The sequence below is a fragment of the Panthera tigris genome, chromosome D1, assembly GCF_018350195.1.
Source record: "Panthera tigris isolate Pti1 chromosome D1, P.tigris_Pti1_mat1.1, whole genome shotgun sequence".
Classification (NCBI taxonomy): Eukaryota; Metazoa; Chordata; class Mammalia; order Carnivora; family Felidae; genus Panthera; species Panthera tigris.
The window spans coordinates 6,657,287-6,682,188 of record NC_056669.1 but is presented as its reverse complement, the minus strand read 5'-3'; the positions used below and the strand labels follow the sequence as shown (position 1 = coordinate 6,682,188).

The window sequence follows — 24,902 nt, the reverse complement described above, 5'->3', positions numbered from 1 at the left end:
AGGGAGAAGAAACTACTCCAGCTGTTTCTTCAGCCCAACAGCTATTGCTGAAGCAAAATCCTTCTCCAGGCCCCTTGCACTCCAGTCAGGAACTCCCAGCAACTGTAAATGCTAAAGTTACTGCTAGGGGTTTGAACAGGAGGTCAGGGGAGGAGGTTTAAAAAATGGCTTTGTATTTTGTAGCTACTATATCTGGATGTATGGCCAAAAAAGATGCAAAATGCTATATGCTTGTACTTTTGTAACTGCTGGAGGGGTTGTATCTATCAGGAAAGTATGGCCCTAAAAATTAGCGGACACAATTTTCTTGCCTTGAGTTGCTGGGGAGGTGACTGGCGTTTAAAGTGTTTGAATATTGGCAACAGAATAAAAGTCTCTGTAACAGGTGATATTTACTATTATTTTTACCTATTAGTATGTTGAGAAGACAACATGAAAACAAAGGAAATCTTCAGACAGAAATACTTTTGGAGTTTTAAAAAGCAGTTTTTAGTGGCCACTGAGCTCTGGCGAAATCAGATGTCTGACCCTCAGAGGCTAATGATTTTACAGCCTGATGTGCATATTTCTGAGCGGGTCAATTTGGACTCCAAGACTGGTAAGATAAAAAAGGCTCAGAAAAGTCTTGCTTGTCACTTGGACTTGGAACATGACTGTGTGCCTGCAGCATCTTGGCTTCCTGCTGCAGAAGAAAACTTGCTCTCTTTTTTAGAGTCCTGAATTCACAGATCTTAACTGCCTGGTCTCCGAGCTGAAACTGGATACTGTCTGTTTCTGACTGTTTCAACCTCAGCATAAGCTGTACTGAACTAAAGAGCCAACGTATACTCAGCGAGCAGGGGTCTGCCATGAGGACCGCTGCAGATACCAGACCCCCTTTGCAGAACCATAGACTGAAAGCATCACGGATTCTGGCTGGACCACCTGAATCACTTGCAGATGCCTACAGAAAAGGGCTTATTCTCTGATGGAGCCGTCTGAAGTCAAGCTTCTGGCTGACGCTCTACATGTGATACAGAGACTAACTGCACTCCTACCTTGTGGTCACCACCAAGAGCTGCAAGAGTCATCTCACTGTGATTGACTGGTGTTCAGTTTTCTGGATTTGTTGCAGTTTTCAACAACTGATGAATAATAACCTGATTCTATTTCACTCACCTCACCTCAGTAAGGCACCTTGGTTGCTAAAGGCCGCTGTCTCCAGAAAGGAAGTGATCTTTTCTAGGCTGCTCACTAGATAAATGATTGGGACAAAAGGCATGGGAGGTGACATAAACTTTAAAACTTTCTGAAAATTTGGAATTTCATCTAGACCAACATCTAAAAATGATACATCTTTCTAGTTAAGGTGTGTAAAAATTGTTTTTCTGTAAAAATGCTTTTGCTCCTCTTGCAAATCCACCTGACGGGGGGGGGGGGGGGGGGGGGCAGTTTTCATTACTGAGTGAGACACAGTGATTTTACAAGAGAGAAAAAACCAAACCCAGCACCTGAGAAGGCTCACGGGAAGAGGAAGACATTACTGATTTTTTATTTTCCTAAGTATTCTAAAATTCCTGACATTAGCCTTCCACACTGCTGTGAGTACCCTGAGGTCAAACTTCACCACACTCAGAGACAGGAGGGAGCAGCCCAACTCCTACACGCTCCACAAAGAGCACATCTAAACATCATCCACTAGTGAGGCAATCAATTGGTGTCATGAATAAACAAAACTATCTGGAACTAATGTCCTTTAGGCACCTCATCTGAAGACAAGGCCGGAACTGAATTAACAGAAATGGACTGAGAACTCTACAGCCAAAGGTCCTCCGGGACGAGGGAAACTGGGGGCTGGTGATCACATCCGACCTGACTAATGTATGTCTTGCCTGGAGTCCCCTAACAATTGCAAACTCCTTGTATCTGGGTTGCCGCACATGTCCTCTGAGACTGCACTTCTTTGGGGATGTACTGTAATGATCATGACGCTGCTAAGACTGGACAGTTCTCAGGTGAGCTTCCACGTATAGGCCAGAGGTGTGCTGGGCCTGAATTGATGGCTCAGGCCACATTAAAAAAAAAAAAAAAAAAAAGGTTCATTATTGAAACTGAAGGAGAAAACCACCTAGTTTCCTAAAATAAACTTCACAGTTGATGGGATTTATTGTCACTCATTAAATCTAGGACCTCTAAAACGCATAACTGAAATCAGTACTAGAGTCTGGTCTTGCCGTGCCCTGTGGTATCCCACTGGTAACAGTTTTGCTGTTAAGACATTTTCGGTCAAAAGCCAAGAATTAATTTAAATGGTCAACAATTTCCTACACTGATATAAAACTCTCCTAATGATAGGAATGGACCCCGGTGCCTTAAACGTACAAAACACGTACAAACTCTATGGTTTACACTGAACACCCGCTCTCTCTGAGCATCTGGAATCTGGGTACGTATCAAGCAGAGGCTACCTTTGTGACCAGCGCCTAATGAAAACTCTCAGGACGGGGTCTCCAAGAGCGTCTCAATTAAACAACATATCACACATGGTGTCAATCCTGTCGCTGGAGAAGTGAAGTGTGTCCTGTGTGATTTCACAAGTACTCTTGGAAGCCTGTGCCCGTCGTTCCCCAGGCTTTACTCTCTGTGCCTTTCTTTGTACCGATTTTGCTTTGTATCCTTTTGCTGTAATAAACCACAGCTGCGAGTACGACTGAATCCTCCCAGCAAATCACTGAATGGAGATGAGGGCTTGGACGAGTAATAATTGTAAACGAGTAAACAGTCCAGTCTAGAGTCAGCATTCCATTTGAATATACAAATGCATCACCAAAATTTCCTTTACTTTAGCAAAAAGTTAGAGTGAATGGATTACTTACGAAAACAGATCAAACCACTGCTGTTTTGTAACAGATTCCTGGCGTAAAAGCTTCAGAACAATTGGACGCATGAAATCCCATTTGTCTTCAAACTGAAGTGAACCTTTATTCTTAAAAAAAAAAAAAAAAAAAAAGATAAACAGTAGTTTAATTTAAATGCAGTTAAATCAGAAGTGTCCATTATTTTTGTCTTTTAGAGTTAGCTAGAGAAACACAAGGCTGGACATGTAAAAGAATCGTTTTCTATAATGGAATCCCTAGAAACTTAATCTGGTTTCAGAGAATTGCAGGAAGACACCACAAAAAAGAAAACTAATTGTACAAACGTGGAAAGAATTTTGCCTTGCCCAAGGACAACTTCTGACCTTTGTCCTTGACTTCTGGTAGTTAATCTGTGGGCTGTTAGAATGTACATCTGATAAGAGAGTTTTTGTTCACCTGGTAACCTTGGGACAAACTGGACAATCTAACAAACTTGATTCAGGGAGGGCGCTGGCCACACCTACGGAGTCCTTAGGGTGGGGGCTGACCAATCCAGAAACACCAGCGTAACTATGGGAGGCGGTTTTGGGTTAACCAAAATGGAGACCGAGATGATTCACAAGTAATCAGTCAGTCGTGCCTACACAACGACGCCCCAATAAAAACTGTGGACACTAGGGGTGCTGACTGGCTCAGTGGGCGCAACATGCGATTCTTGATCTCAGGGTTGTGAGTTTGACCCCCAAGTTTGGTGTAGAGAGTACTTAAAAATAAAAATTAAAAAACAAAAACAAAAAACTCTGGAGACTAAAGGTTGGATGAGCTTCCCTGGCTAGTGTGGAGGCCTCTTTTAAGTAAAGGGCCCACAGCAATCCCCTGACTGAATACCGACAGACCCACGAGGTGACCCACCTCAAACTATCCATAAGCCCTAACTGACCAATGGGCTACTTACAACCAGGCACAGTTACCAACAAAGGGGAAATTCGTTGTGTCCCCATACCTCCTCACCTTTCTTCTTTAAGAATAGCCTTCATCCACTGCCTCGTAGCAGACAGTCTCTCCTCGGCTGTCCTGCCTGCCACTCCCTTGCAATTCTTTCAATGAACTTCTATCTCCTTGCTGCTGCCTTGGGTGAATCCTTTCATCGCCCACACCACTGGCTTCCACCTGATTGTCACCCCCCATTTGGGGGCCCCCATCTGATCGAGAGGGCCACCACAGCTAGCAGGACCCAACACACACTGTCACACATCAAGGCCAAGATAGAGAGGTGATCTGACTACAGTGGAGAAGAAGAGGAAAGCTCCTTGTCTGGAACTCTCCTAGACTCTGCCCTATGTGTCTCTTTCTTTGGCAGATCTTATCTGTATCCTTTCTCATAATAAACCATACCAGGATCTATGAGTCTAATTAATTACTGAACCTCAGGATGGTTTTGGGAACCCTCCAAACTTGTAGCTGGTATCAGAAGTGAGGGTGGTCTTGTGTGTGGAGACTGAGCCTTCTAATTTCATAGTTGCCCTAAATTGCCCACAAAAAGTGTAATGAAAATCTACATAAACTGTGAAAACTGAAAAAAAAAAAACGACAAAAGAAGAGAAAAATACCCCACTCCTTTTTTAATGCTAACAAAATACTTGACCGCGAACTGCTGAGAAGAGCACAAGAAATAGAAACTGTATACAGATGTAATGAGAACGTAGATGCCAAAATCTTAAACATTAGCAAGTTAAGGAAGTGGCATGTCAAAAGAATGGCACTTCATAATCACGCGTGGTTTATCCCATGAATGTGGAAGTAGCTGAATATTAAAAAAGGTCATCAATTCATTACATTACTAACAAGACAGAGAGACTGTATGTGTTTAGTCAATTACTACTATTCCTTTTCAAGGTAACTGGGGCCACGGGACTTGCTTTCACCAATAAATTTCCACAAAAGTCACCAATTTTCGAACATGCCTATGAAACATTTACAAACACACCTATGAAACTCATGATTGCTTTCACTATATATAACGTTGCTGAAGATGACGCTCACTTATAGCAGATAAGGTTCCAGACTGATGGCATGGGACCCGCAAATTCCCTGAAATTATAACCCAGGAGAAGTTTCTAAGCATGTGGTCTAACCAGAACCTACACCAGAATCACCTGCTTGGTAGTTTCACATATACATTTCTAAAACTTACCTCAGACCTACTGGATCAGAATCTCTTAAGTTCAGAATCAGCATATTTAGCAAATCCATGATAAAACTACATAAAAATGTTGGAGGGTTTATGACCAAACACAGGCTAAGAACTATTGACTAACACTAAACTCTTGTGAAAGCAAGCGATGCTTCTTGCATCCACAGACAATGTTTCTTTTTTCCTTTTAATCTTTTTGACAAAGGTAGACGGTCACATGCAGTGCTGCATTCGACATGTCTGGAGTCCTGGAAGCCTGACCACCCTACGCTACAAATGGACCCTGAGAGCTTGTTTGGAGGCTCTAGCAGAGGAGTACGGCTCATATACCCTTGACCAAAGAATGGTCCTCCTCTTTTGGCGAAGGTCATCCCCTTCAACCAAGCGTGCACATGAAGAGGGACGCACATGAGAGTGGTGGGGGAGGAAGGGCACACCCACCTCACCGGCCAGATCAACCAAATCAACCCTGGTAATCGATGAGATGACAGAGGTCACAGCCAGATCATGCTCGCATCCTGTATCCATGAACAATGATGATCCTAAAAGTTACTGAACTGTCTTGCCGCAGGTACCTATCTATTTTAATCACAGTATTCTTATTATAAGCACCCACGAGTGTATTCACTCAAAATTTTGTGTGAGGGTTAGTTGTGCTTCTCCCCTGAACAACTAGTTTGTTTTTACCTTATGGACTTCAGTGAATCATGTAGGTAACTTTCCTCTCAGTGTTGACTACGGAGAAATTCAGAGTTAGATTTGTAATTCTACGGCATAAATTCTGTGTACTAACCTCACGGCTGGCTTCACTTTTTCTACTGTTCCCTCTGAGGGAGGAGCATGCAAATAAACAAGTTTGAAAGAACCACTGAAAGTTTTCTTGACTGAGACATGCAGACTCATTATATATGCCCTTAATTAGAGGATACATTATAATGTCAACTAAGTCCATTTCCATAAGCAATTTTGGCAATTCGTAAAGTTAAACATGGTATAAATCTTATAATTAAAAATCAAAAAGGTACAGAGAACTGGAGTAAACAGGTCTTTGAGATAAATACTCGTTAGACTCTGAAATCTATTAGCTATGGCAAAATAACAGGAAATACATTTTGGGTCTTCTGTTTGTTGAAACATTTTCCCCAATACTAAATTAAAAACGGAATGCAATAACTGAATGTTTTCTATTATTCTTTGATCCAAAAAATGGTGCTCAAGCAATTCTTTGGTCTATTCTCTGTTAAACTGAAGAGCACTTCATTAAATCATAACTAAGCAGCAGGACACCAAATCTATCTACAAAAGAGAGTGCTTTATTAATATGTGAAGGGACTTTCCAATTATGAACCCTGATTTATGAATGCTTCCACTGGCTAACTGAAGGCTGCCTTATCTCTATTAATTTGCTGCAAAGTCTCTTCTGCTTTCTTCCACTATTACTCAGAACAGCAAGTAGGCTGAACTCACCAACTGCTACTATCTGGGAATATCTCACCCCCTGGCTCTTTCACCAAGAAGATTTCAGCATCTGCCACATCCCTGTCCTCTATCCTTTCTTCCTTTCAGCCCAACTCCCTCCCTCACAGGTATTCTTCTCAAACACACAGAAAGGTTATGGGGAAGCCAGGGAGGGGCAGGTCCTGAAGGATACCTCAGGAAAGAGTATTTCAGGCAGAGGAAGCAGCCCTTGTAAAGACCAGAGTAGGGGCACCTGGGCGGCTCAGTCGGTTAAGTGGCCAAATCTGGCTCAGGTCATGATCTCGAAGCTCGTGAGTTTGAGCCCCGCATCGGGCTCTGTGGTGACAGCTCAGAGCCTGGATCCTGCTTCGGAGTCTATGACTCTGTCTCTCTCTTCCTCTACCCCACTTGTGCGCTCTCTCTCTCTCTCTCTCTCTCTCTCTCTCTCAAAAATAAATAAATATTAAAAACAAATTTTAAAGGAGGCACTAAGCAGGATTTCCTGACAGTGTGCATCTGGGATGAGAGAAAAGAGTAAAGCATGACTCTAAGGCTTTTGTCTGATATGTTAAGACCCACAAAATGGGGTCCACTGCAGGGGCCCAGCCCATGTCCAAATCTAAACTAAGTCAGCCTGCAGTTGGGGAAAAACCTTACTGCCAAGGAAACCTAACACCAATCACAATCCTCCTACTCAGCTTTAGTTAGCTTATTCTACCCTACAGCAGAGGACCTACTTGGTTTATATGGAAAATCTCCAACATCCTAACCAATCAGGCCCTGTTTTTGTCCTGCCTCTTCTAACATTCTATAAAGCTTTCGCTTGCCACAAACCCTTTAGGAAGAGTGTTCCACGGGTTGTTAGGCACTGTACTCCCTCAATCCATGGATCATCTTCCCTGGCATCAAGGGCATCAAAGTTGTTACCTAACTGTTTTAGTTTTGTCGTTTGACACATCCAAGAAGTATGGCACTGCCGTCAACTGAAATGGAAAAAACTGTAGATGGAACAGGCTAAGAAGGAAAGCCCTGGAGTTTGATTTCAGACACATTACACCTGACACATATATTAAACAGCCCTTTGAAGATGTTGAATTAGCTGTTTCATAAGAAACTCTAGAATTTATAGAAAGGTCTAGGCAGGAAATTAAAATATGCAAGTCACTGGAGTACAGATGGGTTTTACAACTTGTTACTGTCACTACCAAGAGAGTGAATATGAGAGAAGAGGGCCAGGCTCGAGGCCTTAGGCACCCAACATGAAGGGGTGAGAAGAATAAGAAATAAGAAATAAGAAATAAGAAAGGAGATGGAACAATCGCAGAGGTGGCAAGAAAATCAAGAGCACAGGATTCTGGAAACCAAGGGAATAAAGCGTATCAAGGAAGGGGGAGTGATAGAGGGCAGCACATGCTCCTGGAAGATTATGTAAGAGGACTACTGAAAAACCAATACGGAAGTCATGGAGACCTTCGTATTAATAATGTAAGAGCAGTTCTCATAGAGCGGTAAGGACAAAAGCCGGGGAATGGAACTGAGAGAGAAAAGAGAAAGAAAGAAAACTGGAAAAGTACAGACAACTCTTGGCAGTCTTACTGTAAAAGAGCACAGAAGTGGCATGGTAGCTGATGCAGAGAGGGAGACAAAATTTCTTTTAAGACGGGACGGACACAGTATATTTTTATACCGATGGGTATATTCCAGGGTATAACACTGATGACGTGAGAGAAAAGGAAGGAAAGTGCTGGAGAATGTGAATTGAAATTTAATTTGCCCAGGGTAAGCAAGAAGGAAAGGGGCACAGGGCGCACAGGTGGAGGAAATAACTCTACCGTAAGAAGGTAAGGCAAAGTACATACATGCAGATGTTAGTAGAAGGGTAGATGAAGTAAGTACCACTCTCCGAAGTTCATTTTTGATTACTTCAGGTTTTCGGTGATGTAGAAAAAAGGAAAATGCCTTGGAAGACAGGTAAGGACATACTAGAAGTTTGAGAGAAAAGATGTGAAACAGATACTGAGGAAAGTAGAATAAATGACCAGGGTAATGTGACGGGGCTCATTTATAGAGTGTGGTCACGGATTTCAAGTGAAAAAAGCACTGGATCAGTAGAGTGGCAACGGAGGTAGCAAGTAGCAGGCAGAGTTTCTGTTCTAAAGGGGGCACTAAGGAGGCTTTCCTGGCACATTCACAGGTGCCAGCACTGGAAGATGGAGATATAGCTAACCCGGGTATAGTTTTCCCAGGTGAAAGGAGACAGGAGCAGGGGAATCGAGGTGTGTTCAGGGCACTGGTAACAATGACTGAACAGAGAATTTATGCTGATAAGAGCGAGACAAAGGACATCAGGAAGAGAGACAGAGCGTTCTTCTTCCACCCATGATGGAATAACGACAGCCAGATCTCCCCTCCTGCCGCAATGGCTAGAGAACCAAAGGGCAGTATAGGACAGTACTTCCTGAGAAAACTATCATAGGGCAGCCCTACAAATGCCCAAACATGCCTGGTTTCCAGACCTCAGCACAAGCAGGGGAACGCAAACAGCCTGGAAGTTTCACTTAGGAGCCAGAGTTCAGAGTTTAGACAGGACAAGGTGACAAAAATTTGTGGCACAGAGTACTAGAAAAAAAGGGAGCTGTGCAAGAGAGGGAGTTCCGGAGATAAACAGAGAGGTGTATCAAGCCTTTGACCGAATACTGACTTGCACATGTGTGTGAGAACACTGTCAGAGACTGGGGAAAGGCCCATGAGAAAGTAGACACAACAATCAGCAGGGCTCATAAAGGGCTACGAAAAGTTTTTGTTGCTACTAGCCAGAAAAGAAATGCTCCTCAACATGCAAGACATTCGGTAGAGTCCTCAGAAAGGCACTGCATCTGTAGTGGAGCCTAAGTAGCCCTACCCTGTTGTTCCCAACCCACTATTACAAAACTCAAAAGCAAGCTTCAAAAAGATCAACCTGATTCCAAGTAATTTAACTGTGTGAAAGCCAGACCCTGAAATATTTAAAGCATCAGATCCCAACATATAAAACAATGTCTAGCATCCAATCCAAAATACCAAGCAGGCAAAGAAGGAAAATATAACCCACCATCAAGAGAAAAAACCCATCAACAGAAACTGACCCAGAAATGACATGAATTATAGTTTTAACAGAGCATGACATTTATCCAGCTATTATAAATATACTTTGCACGTTCAAGAAAATAGAGGAAAGCATGAACATCACAGAAAGATTTTTAAAAATGATTATCAGGGAACAGCATCATATGACCTGACTTACATATAACCAGAGTCTTGGGGGATGGGAGGGTATTTAAAGAATTAAAAGCCAAAATGTTTCCTAATTTGATAAAAACTATAAACTAAAAACTATAAACTTATACAGTAAGGTGATAGAATCAATGAACTGGAGGCCCTTTTGGAGCCAGATTACTTGAATAATACTTGAATGAGTTAGAAAGACAGGAGGAGTCTTGACAGAGTAGGATACTTGACACTGACATTATAGAAGGGTGAAATTTTAAAGTTTATTTATTTTTTTGAGAGAGAAAGATAGAGAGCACAAGTGGTGGAGGGGCACAGAGAGGTGGGGATAGAGGATCTAAAGCAGGCTCTGCACTGACAGGAGAGATCCCAAGGCGGGGCTCAAACTCATAAACCATGAGATCAAAACCTGAGCCGACGTCGGAAGCTTAACCGAGCCACTCAGGTGCTCAAAGGATGACATTTTAAAAAATGTTTTCATTATATTCTTAACATTTTTCTTTAATCATTCCCTTATAATATTTTCCACTTTTCTTTCATTGCAAACATATGGCATTTTGCTAATTTGGGGTTATAGCCAACAATTTTTTTAAAAATTTTGTTAATATTTATCCATTTTGAGAGAGAGAGAGAGAGAGAGAGAGAGAGAAAGCGAGTGAGCAGAGAAGGGGCAGAGAGAGAGGGAGAGAGTGAGAATCCCAAGCAGACTCCATGTTGTCAGCGCAGAGCCCAATGTGGGGCATGAACTCATGAACCATGAGATCATGACCTGAGCTGAAATCAAGAGTCAGACACTCAACAAATTGAGCCACCCAGGCGCCCCCAATAAATTTTTTATATGTGCTATCTGTGATACAAAAGAGGATCTCCTTTTGTTAATCTCCACAAAGCTTCTTTCACATTTCCTTGGGTAGTCTGAATATCCGATAACTGTAAATATGAGTTATTTATTTCTCATATTATTTAACTTCATTATAATCTTCAATGTACATCAACCACTTTGATCATTTTACTTTATAAAATCTATTAATTATGTGTCAGGTACTATTTTAAATACTGACAAGCACTGGGGTGCATAGGTGTTTCAAACAGCTAAGCGTCTGACTCTGATTTCAGCTCAGGGCATGATTTTATGGTTTTTGAGTCTGGGCCCCATGTTGGGCTCTGCACTGGCAGTGTGGAGCCTGCTTGTGATTCTCTGTCTCCCTCTCTCTCTGCCTCTCCCCTGCTCATTCATTCTCTCTCTCTCTCTCTCAAAATAAATAAGCAAACTTTAAATAAAATTTACAAGTTTTAATTCATTTAATCTTTATAAATATCCTAGGTGTTTGGTATATTATTATTCTCACTTTATAGATGAAAAAATTGTACACTGTACCTGAAATTAGGTTAGGTTATTTCCCTAAGGTTATAGATAATGAGTGGTAGAGCAGGGATTCAAATCCAAGCAGTTTAGTTCTGTTAGTTCTGCCACATTCTTAACTACTTCCTGGATCTTTCTTGAATGAGCAGTAGAGGGACTTGCAACGTATGGGTCAGAGCCAACCCTTGACTTGATTTCATTTAAAAAAAATGCAGGAAAAAAACCCAAAAAAACTATGATTATAAAAATTTAGTGACCATCTAAAAACCACAAGATAGAACCATCACTATAAAAAGAGACTTAGTTATCTTCAAACGTGGTACAGAAGGGAAATAATACTATTTTCCAAAAAGCTAAAAATCTTTCTCCATTGAAATGAGACATTTCACAGTACGCTTCCCTTTAAAACCTTTAGTTTGCAGGGGCACCTGGCTGGCAGGTGGTAGAGCATGTGACTCTTGATCTCAGGATTTGAAGTTCAAGACTCACATTGGGTGGAGAGATTATTAAATAAAGTCTTAAGGGGACCCTAGGTGGTTCAGTTGGTTAAGCATCTGACTCTTGATTTTGGCTCAGGTCATGATCTCATGGTGGTAAGATCAAGCCCTGTGTCATGGAGCCTGCTTGGATTCCCTCTCCTTTTGTCTCTGACCCTCCTCCATTCTCTCTCCCTCTCTCTCTCAAAATAAATAAACATTTTAAAATAAAATAAAATCTTGAAAGAAAAAGACCTTTAGGTTTCCTTTATAAAGAAAAAATCCTTTTTAAAGAAATTTTGATAGTCCTTGAATTTTTAGAAACCAAAACAACTAATTTTAAGGAAAAGAAAAAAGAAAAAAATAACAGTACTGATAGAAGAGTTTGAACTTATTTGAGGGGTTTCTTCATCATTTATTTATTACATTTACTCATTCAACAAATGTCTTGAGTGCCCACTACACATGAAGAATTATGCTAGTCACTGGGACTTATAAATGAAAGGTCTTCTGGGGCACCTGGGTGGCTCAGTCGGTTAAGCGTCTGCCTTTGGCTCAGGTCATGATTTCACAGTTCATGAGTTCGAGCCCGGCACTGGGCTCTCTGCTGTCAGCGCAGGGCCTGCTCTGGATCCTCTGTACCCTTCTCTCTCTCCCCATTCCCTGCTGTCTGTCTCTCTTAAGAAATAAACAAACATTAAAAAAAATTTTTTAAATAAATAAATGAAAGGTCTTCCAGGAACTCACACTCTAATATAGTGTTCCTTAAATTGTGGTTTATGGATTCCTAGAAGGGTCCCAGGATATACTTTTGAGGCTCAAAACTATACAAATAAATTAATTTTATGTTCTTTTTTTTTTAAAATAAGGTATTAATGCAAGTAGAGTCTGGATCATTTGTATGACTTTTTAACCAAGCACTAACCACAAAGAAAGGAATTGATAAACCGTACAATATAAAAAAAATAAAAACTTTAGTCTTAAAAGACACCATTCAGGAACTGAAAAAGCTACCCACATAGTGGAAGAAGTATTATTTCTAATACATATATCCAAGAAAGGCTCTTATCCAATATATGTAAAGATTCCAAACAAAGCAAAACATGTGAAGATTCCTAAAAATCAGTAAGAAATGAAAAACAATCCAATGTAAAACTTGGCAAACACTGGTAGAGACCCTCCATAAAGACAGTATCTACATGGCCAATAACCATATGAAAAAGCACCCACCATCATTAATCATCAGGGAAACATATATTAAAGTCATGAGAAAAAATCACTATAAACCACCAAAAAGGCTAGAATAGAACAGAATGACAATACCAAGTATTAGACAAAATTCAGTGCAACCAAAACTCTCAATGTGCTGGTGAGAGTGTAAAGAGGAAACTCTTCAGCAGTATCTATGAAAGCTAAACATATGCATACTATGTGAACCCCCAATTTCATGTCTAGGTATGCTTCCCAATGAGCTGCACACATATGTCTACCAAAAGACATCGTATCTCAATTCACAATAGTAAAAAAACCATAAACCCCTAAAAGTCCATCAGCAAGAGAGTGGATAAATTGTGAAATATTCGTAACAGTGGAACACTATACAGCAACAAAAATTTAACATGTAATAAGAAGAATCTCAAAGAAATCATGTTGAGCAAAAAAGTCACACACAAGAGTACACACTGGCTCCTGAACAGACAAAACACACCTACAGTTATTAGAAGTCAGCATAGTGATTACCTTGTGGAAGGGGTTACAAGTTAGAGACTAGCACAAGACAACAGAGAGGGGGCTTTCAGGGATACTGTTAAATATTCTATTTCTAGATCTGGGTGTTGATTATACAGGTATGTTTACTTTATAAAAATGCATCCAACCATAGACTTATGATTTGTGTGCATTTCTGTATACAGGTCATATTTCAACAAAGCTTACTTTAAAAATGGGCATGCTAGTATTGTTCATTTAAAAGTTATTTTTTTAGTACTGTATTTAATTTGTAACATTTTATTTTATTTTATCATTTCATTTCATTTCATTTCATTTCATTTCATTTCATTTTAGAGAAAGAAAGTACTCAAGCAGGGGAGAGTGGTAGAGGGAGAGAAGAGAATCTCAGGCAGTCTCCATGCTCAATGAGGAGCCCAACATGGGGCTCGATCTCAAAAACGGTGAGATTATGACCTGAGCCCACATCAAGAGTTGGTTGCTCAAGTGACTGAGCCACCCAAGTGCCCCTTGTAACTATCTTTAAAAAAAATTTTTTTTAATATTTTTTATTCTTGAGAGAGAGACAGAGACAGAGCACAAGTGGGGGAGGGGCAGAGTGAGAGAGGGACACAGAATCAGAAGCAGGCTCCAGGCTCTGAGCTGTCAGCACACAGCTGGACACGGGGCTTGAACTCACATGCCATGAGATCATGACCTGAGCTGAAGTCGGACCTTTAACCAACTAAGCCACCCAGGCACCCCATGGAGAGAACCTGTGACTCTGATCTCAGGGCTGTGAGTTAGAGCCCCATAATGGGTGTAGAAATTACTAAAATATTTAAATAAATTTTTTTAAAAAGTTGCATTTGGAAGAAAATAAAGTTTATTATTTCTATACATCTTCATGATAACAAAGGTACAAGAAAAGTTAAAGGAGAAGTTGAGTCAAGACAAGAAATAATATCACGCACACAATTAGAATTATTTTTTACTCATCGGCACTCTTTCACTCCCAGAACATTTTGACGACACAGGGAAGTTAGTTGGTTTAAGATTTGTATTTGTTCCCTCTGTGAAGTTCTGATCCTACTGATTATGAATTATATTCAATGATGGCACCCTAATTACTTTACAAAAGGAATCCAATTTGTGTATTTATCTTGGGTCTTTCCTGTAAACAATGAGGCTAGCTATTTGAATGTTGGGTTCCTATATGGTCGATGAGCCACTGGTACTCCCAGTTATGTGATTTTAAAACTACATTTGCAACCCCCATTAACCAAAAGAACCACAAAACTCCAGTATATATTCAAATCCTGGCAATTCTCACTATGTTTCAGCCACACCAACCTTTTAAAGGTGCTCCTTAAATATGCCAAGCTCACCAGTGCACCTCAGGACTTTGCCCTGGGCAGAATGCAGACCATTCAAGTCTAGCATCAGTATTGCCCCACAGAGGTCCTAAGAAAACTGCCTTTCCCCCTTTCCTCTCTGCAGATCCAGAACCTAGATCTTAAGCATACAGGAGATTTAATTTGGCTTTGAGACTGAAAATTTTATGTTTTTTTTATATATGTTTATTCACTTTTGAGAGAGAGACAGTGTGAGTGGGGGGGGAGGGCAGAGAGAGAGGGAGACAGAGGATCTATAGCAGGCTCTGTGCTGACAGCAACAAGCCTGATGTGAGGCTCAAACTCATGAACCATGAGATCACGACCCAAGCTGTAACCAGACACTCAAAACCGACTGAGCCACCCAGAAGCCCAGAGATTGAAATTTTTAATGTAGAGTAATAAAATTGTTAATTTTCATTTTTTAAAGTAGGTTCCACACCCAGCGGAGAGTTCAACAGAGGGCTTGAACTCACGACCCTGAGAGATCAAGACCTGAACTGAGACTAAGAGTCAGATGCCTAACCAACTGAGCTACCCAGGCACCATGGGTAACAGAACTTTTTTTAAAGACCAGAAAGTTAGGAGATGGGGCTGAAATGTCATCAAGTGGCAGAGAAGGAAAATTCAACAGAACATAGTTGAAAGCAATATTTAGGGGAACAAATTTATTTTGTTGTAAGACAGTGCCCCCAGCTTCTAAACACTCTTGATTATACTGTTTTCATCTCAGCTCTCATTACTGCAAAACTACCCCATGTGTTACTTCTTTGGTGTCAGTATTTACACATTTGAATAGAAGTTCCAAAGACTAAGGACCCTATCTGTCACATTCCCTACTGTATCACAGAATAGTATCCAGCACAGAATACACGCCTACATATTTGCAGAATGAACAAACCCTGTACAGAGATCAAATATCCCTGAAGTTACTTGTAAGTACTACATCTATTATGACCAATGTTTTAACCTGAGCTGTAACTTGTTTGGGTGTTTACACAGTCCATCAGGTGCCAATTTATTCTACCTACTATACCAAAGCAAGAGTCAGATGGCTTTCTGTGACACAACTGGGTTCACCAGGACACCTAGCAAAACATCTAATAAGAAACACCTGTCTTTGTCTATCTCTCTTCTCCAGCCTTCTCCTCTGTCCACCAGACGGATGTCTAGCGTCCTCCTGATAACCTCCTGCAGTCTAAAATTCCCCTCTTCTAATCCATTGATAAACAACTGATCTCTCAAAGTTCATCCTAAACTGTCACGTTCTGTTAGCAGCAATAATTAATATACATCACCTCCAGATAATGGTAATTTTGTTCACTCATTTCTCTTCACAGAATATGAACAATTCTCACATTTACATTTATCATTGCTTTTTAAAAAATTTTAAATATTTATTTTTGAGAGAGAGCAAGCACGAGCATAAGTGGTAGAGGGGTACAGAGAAAGGGATACAGAGAATCCAAAGCAGGCTCTAGGCTCTGAGCTGTCAGCACAGGACCCCACACCAGGCTCAAACCCATGAACCACAAGACCATGACCTGAGCTGAAGTTGGATGTTTGACTGACTGAGCCACCCAGGTGCCCCATCACAGTTTTATAGTAACTAATTCAGTCTACTATTCCTACTTCCACCTCTACCCATGGCCAACAATCATAACCCTGAATTCCTTTTTTCCCTAAGCTGTGTCAAATGTAAGCATGTCTCTAGGACAGGACACTGGAGGGAGGGCAGGCCCCCTAAGGATCATGTGCCTCTTACATACCCATTCAGAAGGGCAATTTCCCACAACTCAATGAAAACTGACGAGCTAGGTTCTTAAATAAGGCTCTCATTTACGTTCAAATACAAATTAAAAGGAATCATGCACTTGGGTATCTTAACCATTCACTGACAACATTCACATCTTGATAATCACGTCCATAATTCCTTGCCAAGCATGTTCCTGACTCAGTGCTTTTACACGGGCTGTTCCCATTCCCTCTACATGAGACTCTTCTCCAAACATGTACAGGCTTCTTCCTTTGCTTCATTCAGGTCTCCAGTCCAATGTCCTCTCCTCAGAGGCCTTCCCTCATCAGCACAGCAATTGCACTACTAGATATTTACCCAAAGGTTCAAAAATACTGATTCGAAGGGACACATGAACCCCGATGTTTACAGCAGCATTGTCAACAATAACCAGATTATGGAAAGAGCCCAAATGTCCATCGACTGATCAATGGATAAAGAAGATGTGCTATAAATGTATGGCAAGATTTCATTCTTTTTGATGGAATATTAGCCATCAAAAAGAATGAAATCTTGCCATTTCCAACAACGTGGATGGAACCAGAGTGTATTATGCTAAGCAAAACGAGTCGGTCAGAGAAAGACAAATACCATTAATTCACTGATACGTGGAATTTAACAAACAAAACAAATGAACACAGGGAAGAGGGTGGGGGAAAGAGATGGGGAGGCAAATCATAAGAGACTCTTGGGGACACCTGGGTGGCTCAGTCGGTTAAGCATCTGACTCTTAATTTCAGCCCAGGTCATGATCTCACCGTTGGTGAGTTCAAGCCCCACATCGAGCTCAGAGCTGTCAGTCATTCTCTCTCTCCTAGCCTCTCTGCCCTTCCCCTTCTGTCTCCCTTCCTCCCTCTCAAAACAAACTTAAAAACAAACAAACAAACAAAAGATAAGAGATTCTTAACTACAGAGAACAAAAAGGGTTGATGGAGGGAGGTGGGTAGGTGATGGGCATTAAGGAGGGCACTTGTTGTCTTGAGCACTTGGTATTGTATGTAAGTGATGAACCACTAAATTCTACTCCTGAAGCCAATATTACAGTATATGTCAACTATCTAGAATTTAAGTAAAAATATGGAAAAGAAAAAAAAACCCACCAGATTCCACTCTATCCTTTCCCTAATTGTTTTTCTTCATAGCATATACCTGGCCTATAGAATGTATTTGTTTATATGCTTTTTGCCTCTCTCTCCATAAAAAATATAAATTAAATTTAAAGAAACTTTTTAATGTTTATTTATTTTTGAGAGAGGGTGAGAGAGAGAGACAGAGCTCGAGTGGTGGAGGGTCAGAGAGAGAGAGGGAGACACAGAATCGGAAACAGGCTCCAGGCTATGAACTGTGAGACTATGACCTGAGTCGAAGTTGGATGCTTAAGTGACTGAGACACCCAGCCCCCCCCCCCCACCTCTGTGGATCTAATTAGAAGGGAACAGAACCAGAAATTTCTTCTTTTAACCAATCAACACTCACTCACAGAGCGTCTACAATGCAGATACTTCACTCGACTCCTCTTTTTAAGCAATTATCACTCGTTTATGGAGCACCTACCATAAACGATCACTGCAGTTGATGGTTAAGGCATCAAGATTAATAACATAAAGTCCTGCAATAATGGGGCTTACAATCTTGGAAGGGAGCTAGATATGTAAATAGATTATGCAAATAATATATAAGTATATATGCATTATGTATAAGTATATGCTTGTAAGTACACTTATATGTATATACTTATATACACGTATACACACATGTGTATATGTATAAGTATGTAACTGTTATGAAAATAACATATAAGTACACAAATATGTAATATATAAGTATACAAGTATATAATATATAAGTATACAAGTATATAAGTACACAAATATATAATATATAAGTGCTAGAAAAAACCTGATGTAGTGCTCTGGTTATGCAGGGCAGGCAACAATTTGAAAAGAGAGCTCTAAGAAGAAAGGAGGAATCTGGGCTGGGTCTTAATGACTAAAAATGAATTTAACAGGCAAATATTGAGGGATAGTGGTATACTACTGAACCAACAAGGAACCAGCCAGGTAGAGGTAGGGATGTGTGAGAGAAAGAGAGAAAGAGGGTGAGAGGGAGAGAGAGAGAGGGGAGAGAGGAGGAGAGGACATGGGAGGGAGACAGATATTAGGGAGAAGACCCAACTGGAAAGATATCAAAGAATTTGAACCATCAAAGGTATGTGAGCAGGAAAGTGATATGGTCAGAACTGTGTTTTGGTCCAGAGCTCAGATCAGAGTTAAGAGATAAAAATAGTGAAATCATGGGAGTTAAGACTGCCCCAGAAACAGAAGGACAAAGATAGAAAAGGGCTGAAGATTAAATCCCAAGAAATAACTACATTGGGGAGGACAGGAGGGAGGTCAGAGAAAAACACAAGTGATCTGAGAGACGGGACACCAAAAGAGAACCTCATAAAAATTAAAAGGGAAGCAGAGATAGTCATCAACAATATCAGAAGAGAGGATGGACGTAACATTTCGCAATCACGAAGTTGCTATTGCTCTTGAGACCGACAGCTTCACTGTAAGCAGGTGGGGGTCAGGGGAGAGTCGGGTCACAGTTAAAGAAAAAGGTGTAGAATTATAAAGGCAGTGAGTGGGGGCCACCTTTCAAACAACAGTGAGAATGAATGGAAAGAGAAAAAAGGGCAAAAGTTTGTGGCCAAAGCAGAGTACAGGTGAAGTTTATACCAGGAGACAGGGGAACTTTCTTATCCCTATAGAAGTGAGGAGGAGACTGAAACAAAATCACAGGGAATGTACTGACAAGTCCTGGGGGGGGGGGGGGGGGGTGGGAATGAAGGCTGAAGAACAAATGGAAGGAAGCAATACAGTGGGTGCCTTGAAAAAGAGGAGACTCTAAGGGAAACTGGAAAAATTGGTGATACTGACCAAGGTTAAGGGCACTCCAAATAACTGAATAAAGTAATAGGCTAAGAATTAAATGGGGTGGAGACTTGAAAAATAAGATTTAAACAACTGCTATTTGGGGTAGGATTCTCAACTAGAAATGAAGAAAATAGCAAAGAGCACTTAGGGCCTAGATACTGCAAAAGCAAAGGAACAAGAATTATATGTTAAAAAAACAGAGTAGTAATATTGAAAGGTTTTAGGCAAAATAAACCCCCCAAACAACTGATAATTGTTTATGACAAAACATACACCACCAATCTCTGTATATTCAAAAGACTTCCAAAATCCAGCCATAGTCCACTTGCTTTAAACAAAGTATTATATCAAATTCCAATATTAAAAAAGTAGGTGGTTTGTATTGCTTTGCCTACTGACTTGCAAGTTTCACATCAAAGTTTCGATCTTGTTATCTCTCAAAACATATTAGCTATCCCTCCAAACGGTCATCCACAAAGTCCAAAATCTTAACTTCACCCAAGTTACTGGCAAACAGGAAAAGAACTTATTTTTTCAGAAGAACACTGAAAGCCTCCCTTCAGGGTTGATGATTTATCACTTATCATTTCTTCAGGTACAGCTGTTTAACTGATAATGAAGCAAATTCTAACTGTATTCTCATCTAGCCCATGTTTCTCCGTTGTGACCCCAGGACATGACAATTTTGGCAAATATGATCTGGTGAAATCTAACTGCACAACGTCTAAGGCATATTTCTCTTGTGAATCACGCTATTCGTCCTATCAAAAAAGCAAATAAGGCTAACGTGGCCACACCCAACCAGCTCTGTCTCTATTCAAGGGTACCCCCAGACTTGAATTTAAATGAGCCTATGAATTATGTTATGGGTCTACCCTGGCAGGGTCTCACTACATTTCTCCAGGAAGACAGACTGTTCACTTTTTATTTTTATTTTATTTTATTTTTTTAACGTTTATTTATTTTTGGGACAGAGAGAGACAGAGCATGAACGGGGGAGGGGCAGAGAGAGAGGGAGACACAGAATCGGAAGCAGGCTCCAGGCTCTGAGCCGTCAGCCCAGAGCCTGACGCGGGGCTCGAACTCACGGACCGCGAGATCGTGACCTGAGCTGAAGTCGGACGCTCAACCGACTGAGCCACCCAGGCGCCCCAGTTCACTTTTTAATTAGTTACTTTTTGTTTTTAAGAGAGAGAGAAAGAGAGACATGTGCACACGCTGGAGAGGAGGGGGAGAGGGAGAGGGAGAGGGAGAGGGAGAGGGAGAGGGAGAGGGAGAGGGAGAGGGAGAGAGAGAGAGAGAGAGAGAGAGAATGAATCTGAAGCAGGCTCCACACTCAGTGCGGAGCCCAACACGGGGCTCTTATCCCAGGACCCTGAGAGCACGACCTGAGCCGAAATCAAGACTCCTATGCTCAACCCACTGGGCCACCCAGGCACTCCTAATTAGTTACTTCCGTTAAGTATAAAAATGAGACCACCTCTCTCCCCACCCCCAAAAAGAAAGAAAAAAGGCAAAAAACAAACAAAAAACCAATACAACAGTTTTCTGGCCAACTTGAACATGGAAACTTTTGGTGATACAGACAGAAGAATCAAATGTCTATTTATAACGTTCACTACGTTGGTTATACGTATTTTATTTTTTTTTTATTAAGTTTATTTATTTTTGAGACAGAGAGAGACAGAGCATGAACAGGGAAGGGGCAGAGAGAGAGGGAGACACAGAACTGGAAGCAGGCTCCAGGCTCTGAGCCATCAGCCCAGAGCCTGACGCGGGGCTCGAACTCACGGACCGCGAGATCGTGACCTGAGCCGAAGTCGGACGCCCAACCGACTGAGCCACCCAGGCGCCCCTGGTTATACGTATTTTAAATCGCAGACTTTGTTAAACAATATTCAGAAATTCCCTCTCCCCCTTTTCAACACTTCATGAAACAATTTCACTGAAAAGTTTCCAGTGTGACTTTGGCATGTGTCTTCATGTTCACTGAACTGAATGATTCATTCACCTGTTTTTTCCAAAGCATTACCACCTTCCTTTAATTTACAAACGTTGTCTGAGTTAATATGAAGTATTATACGTAATATGACGTATATATAATATGAAATATTATATACAGTATTTCAGAACTTCTTGAATCCCTGTGAACTTTTTAACCTGAGTCCTAAATGCCCATTTTCTATACCTTCAAGCAGTCTTTCCGTTCTATAGGTGGGCGTTGGGTACGAAGAATCGTAATCCCGACAAGGTAAGCACTCTTCTAGTATTTATGAAGTCGCTTAGCTTGGCAAGGCTTTGTACGGAATAGAATAAAGTGACTTTCTCTTTTCTGAGAGATAATTCTTGGGGGGGGGGGGGAAGGGCCTTGGTTTACATCCAAGTAATCATCAAGCCAAAAAAAAAAAAAAAAAATCACAAAGAATCACGAACCCAAATACTTCTTAAGCACACTTCAATGAATAACATTAACTACCGCTTATATAAACAAGCAGAGGCACCAACAGGCGCCTTCAGAACTTTTCTTTCTGACCCGATCAGAACTCTGCTCTACTGTTACAAAAGGAGGGTAGAATGGGTTACTCGATGCCCATGAATTCGTTTTCTGAGAGAAACAGCAGTCGTAGTAACTCAAGTTATTCGTGTGTATTGTGTACGAATTCCCCGCCAGTCACTGTTTTAAGCCTTTTGCATACATTAACTCAATCTTAACGATGCTCCTATGAAATAGGTGCTACTGATAACGCCGTGGGATGGGTAAGGAAACCTAGGCACAGAGAAGTTAAGAAACTTGCCAAAAGTCACACAGCTTCTGAGTGGCAGGCTGAGCGGAAGCTATACCGCCTCTTACACTAATAAAATTAGGTCTACATTTCCTAAGACGGTCTCACCTGTCGGACAGTTATCATCAGTTGCCTAAAGGAGACCTAAGCGAGGTGCCAGCATATCTTCATGTACTTCCTATTATCCGTGTGCCGTGTCTTCTCCTCCTCCCAACTTTTTAACTGATGGGAGAGAAGACGCTCCTGCGGGCCTAGCCCTTCCCGGCCTTCCCACACGCTAACTAACTCGAGCCGTTTCCTCGGATCCCGTAACTTTCCCAAGCTCCACACCGCCGGGAGCACTTCCTCGCTCGGTCCTCCGGCTGCACCGCACCGGGGTCGCGAGGCACTCTCCCAAGGAAAAACCCGAACTCCAGAACCGGAGAGCAGGAGGGAAGGCGCAGAGGGCCGACAGGAGAGCCCGGCCCCGCTCGCCGTGCGGCCGGGAATCGCTGGCAGACTAGACGCGGCGAACAGAAATTCAGAAGGTGGGAGCGGGGAGGGGGAGGGGGTCAGTCAAGTCATTGAAACCTACTGGGCAGCATTTTCTCGGATCGCCCTCTCACGCGTCCCGGGCGCCCGCCTCGGAGAGAGCCGAGACCCCCGAGAGCGCGCACGGCCCGGCGGGTCCGGGCGCGGCAGCACCGCGCACCCGCCGCCCCGGGGCCGGAGCTGGTCCCCCGCGCCGGGCCTCGCACACCGCGGCCGACCGGCGGGGCGGACGGCCGGCGCCTCCCGACCCCAAGGCCACAGACCCCCGCGTTCCGGCCCGCGGCGGCGGACGGCCCCCGAACGCTCCCCCCCCTCCGCCGCTGAGCCCGAACCGGGCCTCTCCCGGCGAGCCGAGCCCAACGGGGGCGCGGGGTCCAAGCCGGGCTGCGCTGAGGGTCTTACCTTTAACAGATTAGACGTCGCCATGTTCCTTCAACTTAGCGTCTCGCGAGACGGCGCGAGATTTCGTGGCGCTCCGGGCCAGGCCCCAGGCGGAGGCCGGGGTTCCCACCGGGGCCGACCCGCCCGCCGGCCCGCACCGGGGGGGTGTGCTCGGCACCGCGGGGGCGTGCCGACAGCGCTGACCTCGTCCCGGGCACCTGGAGCTTCCTCACTCGTCCCCCCTACATGGTCACCGGAGCTCCCCCACGCGAAAGAGCTCATGCAAACGCTCGGGGAGACGGCAGCGGCGAATGGTGACGAGGTAGCGGGAGCCGACCTGAATTGGAAGAGGAAGCATCGACTCCACGAGCCTCCCCACTCCTTCGGATTAGCCTCTGTGGTTGCACCCGCAGCGGCCACGGGCAACGAATTTAGCACGGCTTAGGCCGGGCAGCTCAGGTTCCGCGGCCGCGTCACGTGACGCGGCGGCCGGGGGCGCGCTCGGGAGCGAGCGTGGGAGCCGGGATGCCTCGGAGGGTCGGGAGGCTGTGGAGAGGGCGGCAGCACGCCCTCTGCTGGCGGGACCAGGTATTTTCTCTCGTCCCCCAAAGCCGGGGATGGGGTGTACCTGGAGGGGCGCGATCCTCAAGGAAATGCTTCTGACAGCTGGGCTTAGGTCCGGGCAGCTCATTCGGTAAGAACTGGCGCCTCGAAGGCGTCCAGTAAATGTTTGTGCAATGACTGCTTCAATAAGTGCGCAAAAGCGTGAACTATTAATATTTCCAGTCCAGAGTGCCTGGCACTGAAATAATGAACATTCATCTTGGATTTCCCGTGGGCACATGATTCCAGAAGGTACTAACCATAACGTCCCCCCAAGCTTTAGCCCTTCGGACCACAAACCACTGGCCCAGATAAGAGAATATAACTCACAGAAAACCGACAGTGTACCTGGAATTATATGATGCGTGTTTATAAACAGTATTCATTCCTACATGCATAATATATTAGGAGGGAGGAAAATTAGATCTATGGAGTAAAATGCAGCCAGGAACGGGCATGAAGTTTGCAACTTTGCACAGAATGATCCAAGCAGGTCTTGCTGAGAAGATGACTTTGGAGCAAAGGCCTGAAGGAGGTGAGGGACAAGACCAGGCCATGTGTGGAAGAACATTGCAGATAGGGGGAACCCTGCGGCAGGTTGCCCAGACTGTGGGAACAGCCGTGAGAAGGTGGTGGCTTCAGAGCTGCGAGAGTGAGGAGAGCATGAGCTCATTTAGGACCTCGTGGGCTGCTGTAATAAAGACTCGCTTGTATCCTGAGTGACATGGGCCATCAATCACGCGGGCTTTTGAGCAGAGGGGTGGCATGATGAAACCCCTGTTTTCAGGGCGCCTGGGTGGCTCAGTTGGTTGAGCATCCGACTTTGGCTCCGGTGATAATCTCATGGTTTGTGAGTTTGAGCCCCACATCGGGCTCTGCTGACAGCTCAGGGCCCGGAGCCTGCTTCGGATTCTGTGTCTCCCCCTCTCTCTGCTCCTCCCCTGCTCACACGCTGTCTCTCTTTCAAAAATAAATAAAGATTAAAACAAATTTTTTTTTAAATCCCTGTTTTCACATGCTCACTCTACTGTGTAAATAGTAAACACAAGGGTCATTTAAAGAGCTTCTTAATATCTCCTTAAATTGACAGGACAGTCAGGTGTCCCAATTTTCAAATAGTTTCTTAGAGTAATCTAGGCATGATTAACCGATGATCGAGAGGTAGAGCAAGGACTCAGCCAGCAGATCTGTA

General features: G+C 42.9%; 1 protein-coding gene across 4 annotated transcripts in view; it reads right to left on the bottom strand.

Moving 5' to 3' along the window:
* CUL5 (cullin 5) overlaps window positions 1-24,902 on the bottom strand; it is a 109,848-nt gene that overhangs the window by 69,291 nt on the left and 15,655 nt on the right. The window contains exons 1-2 of one of the 4 annotated variants that reach the window (XM_042957445.1): window positions 23,129-23,583; window positions 2,856-2,965 (exon numbers count right to left, since the gene is read on the bottom strand). In XM_042957445.1, the coding sequence (XP_042813379.1) occupies window positions 2,856-2,965; window positions 23,129-23,152 (134 nt within the window). In that variant the 5' untranslated portion in view covers window positions 23,153-23,583. Of the gene's footprint in view, window positions 1-2,855; window positions 2,966-22,303; window positions 22,725-22,769; window positions 22,851-23,128; window positions 23,584-24,902 lie in introns of those variants that run through there. The other 3 variants (XM_042957447.1, XM_042957446.1, XM_042957448.1) reach the window with 3 other exon arrangements.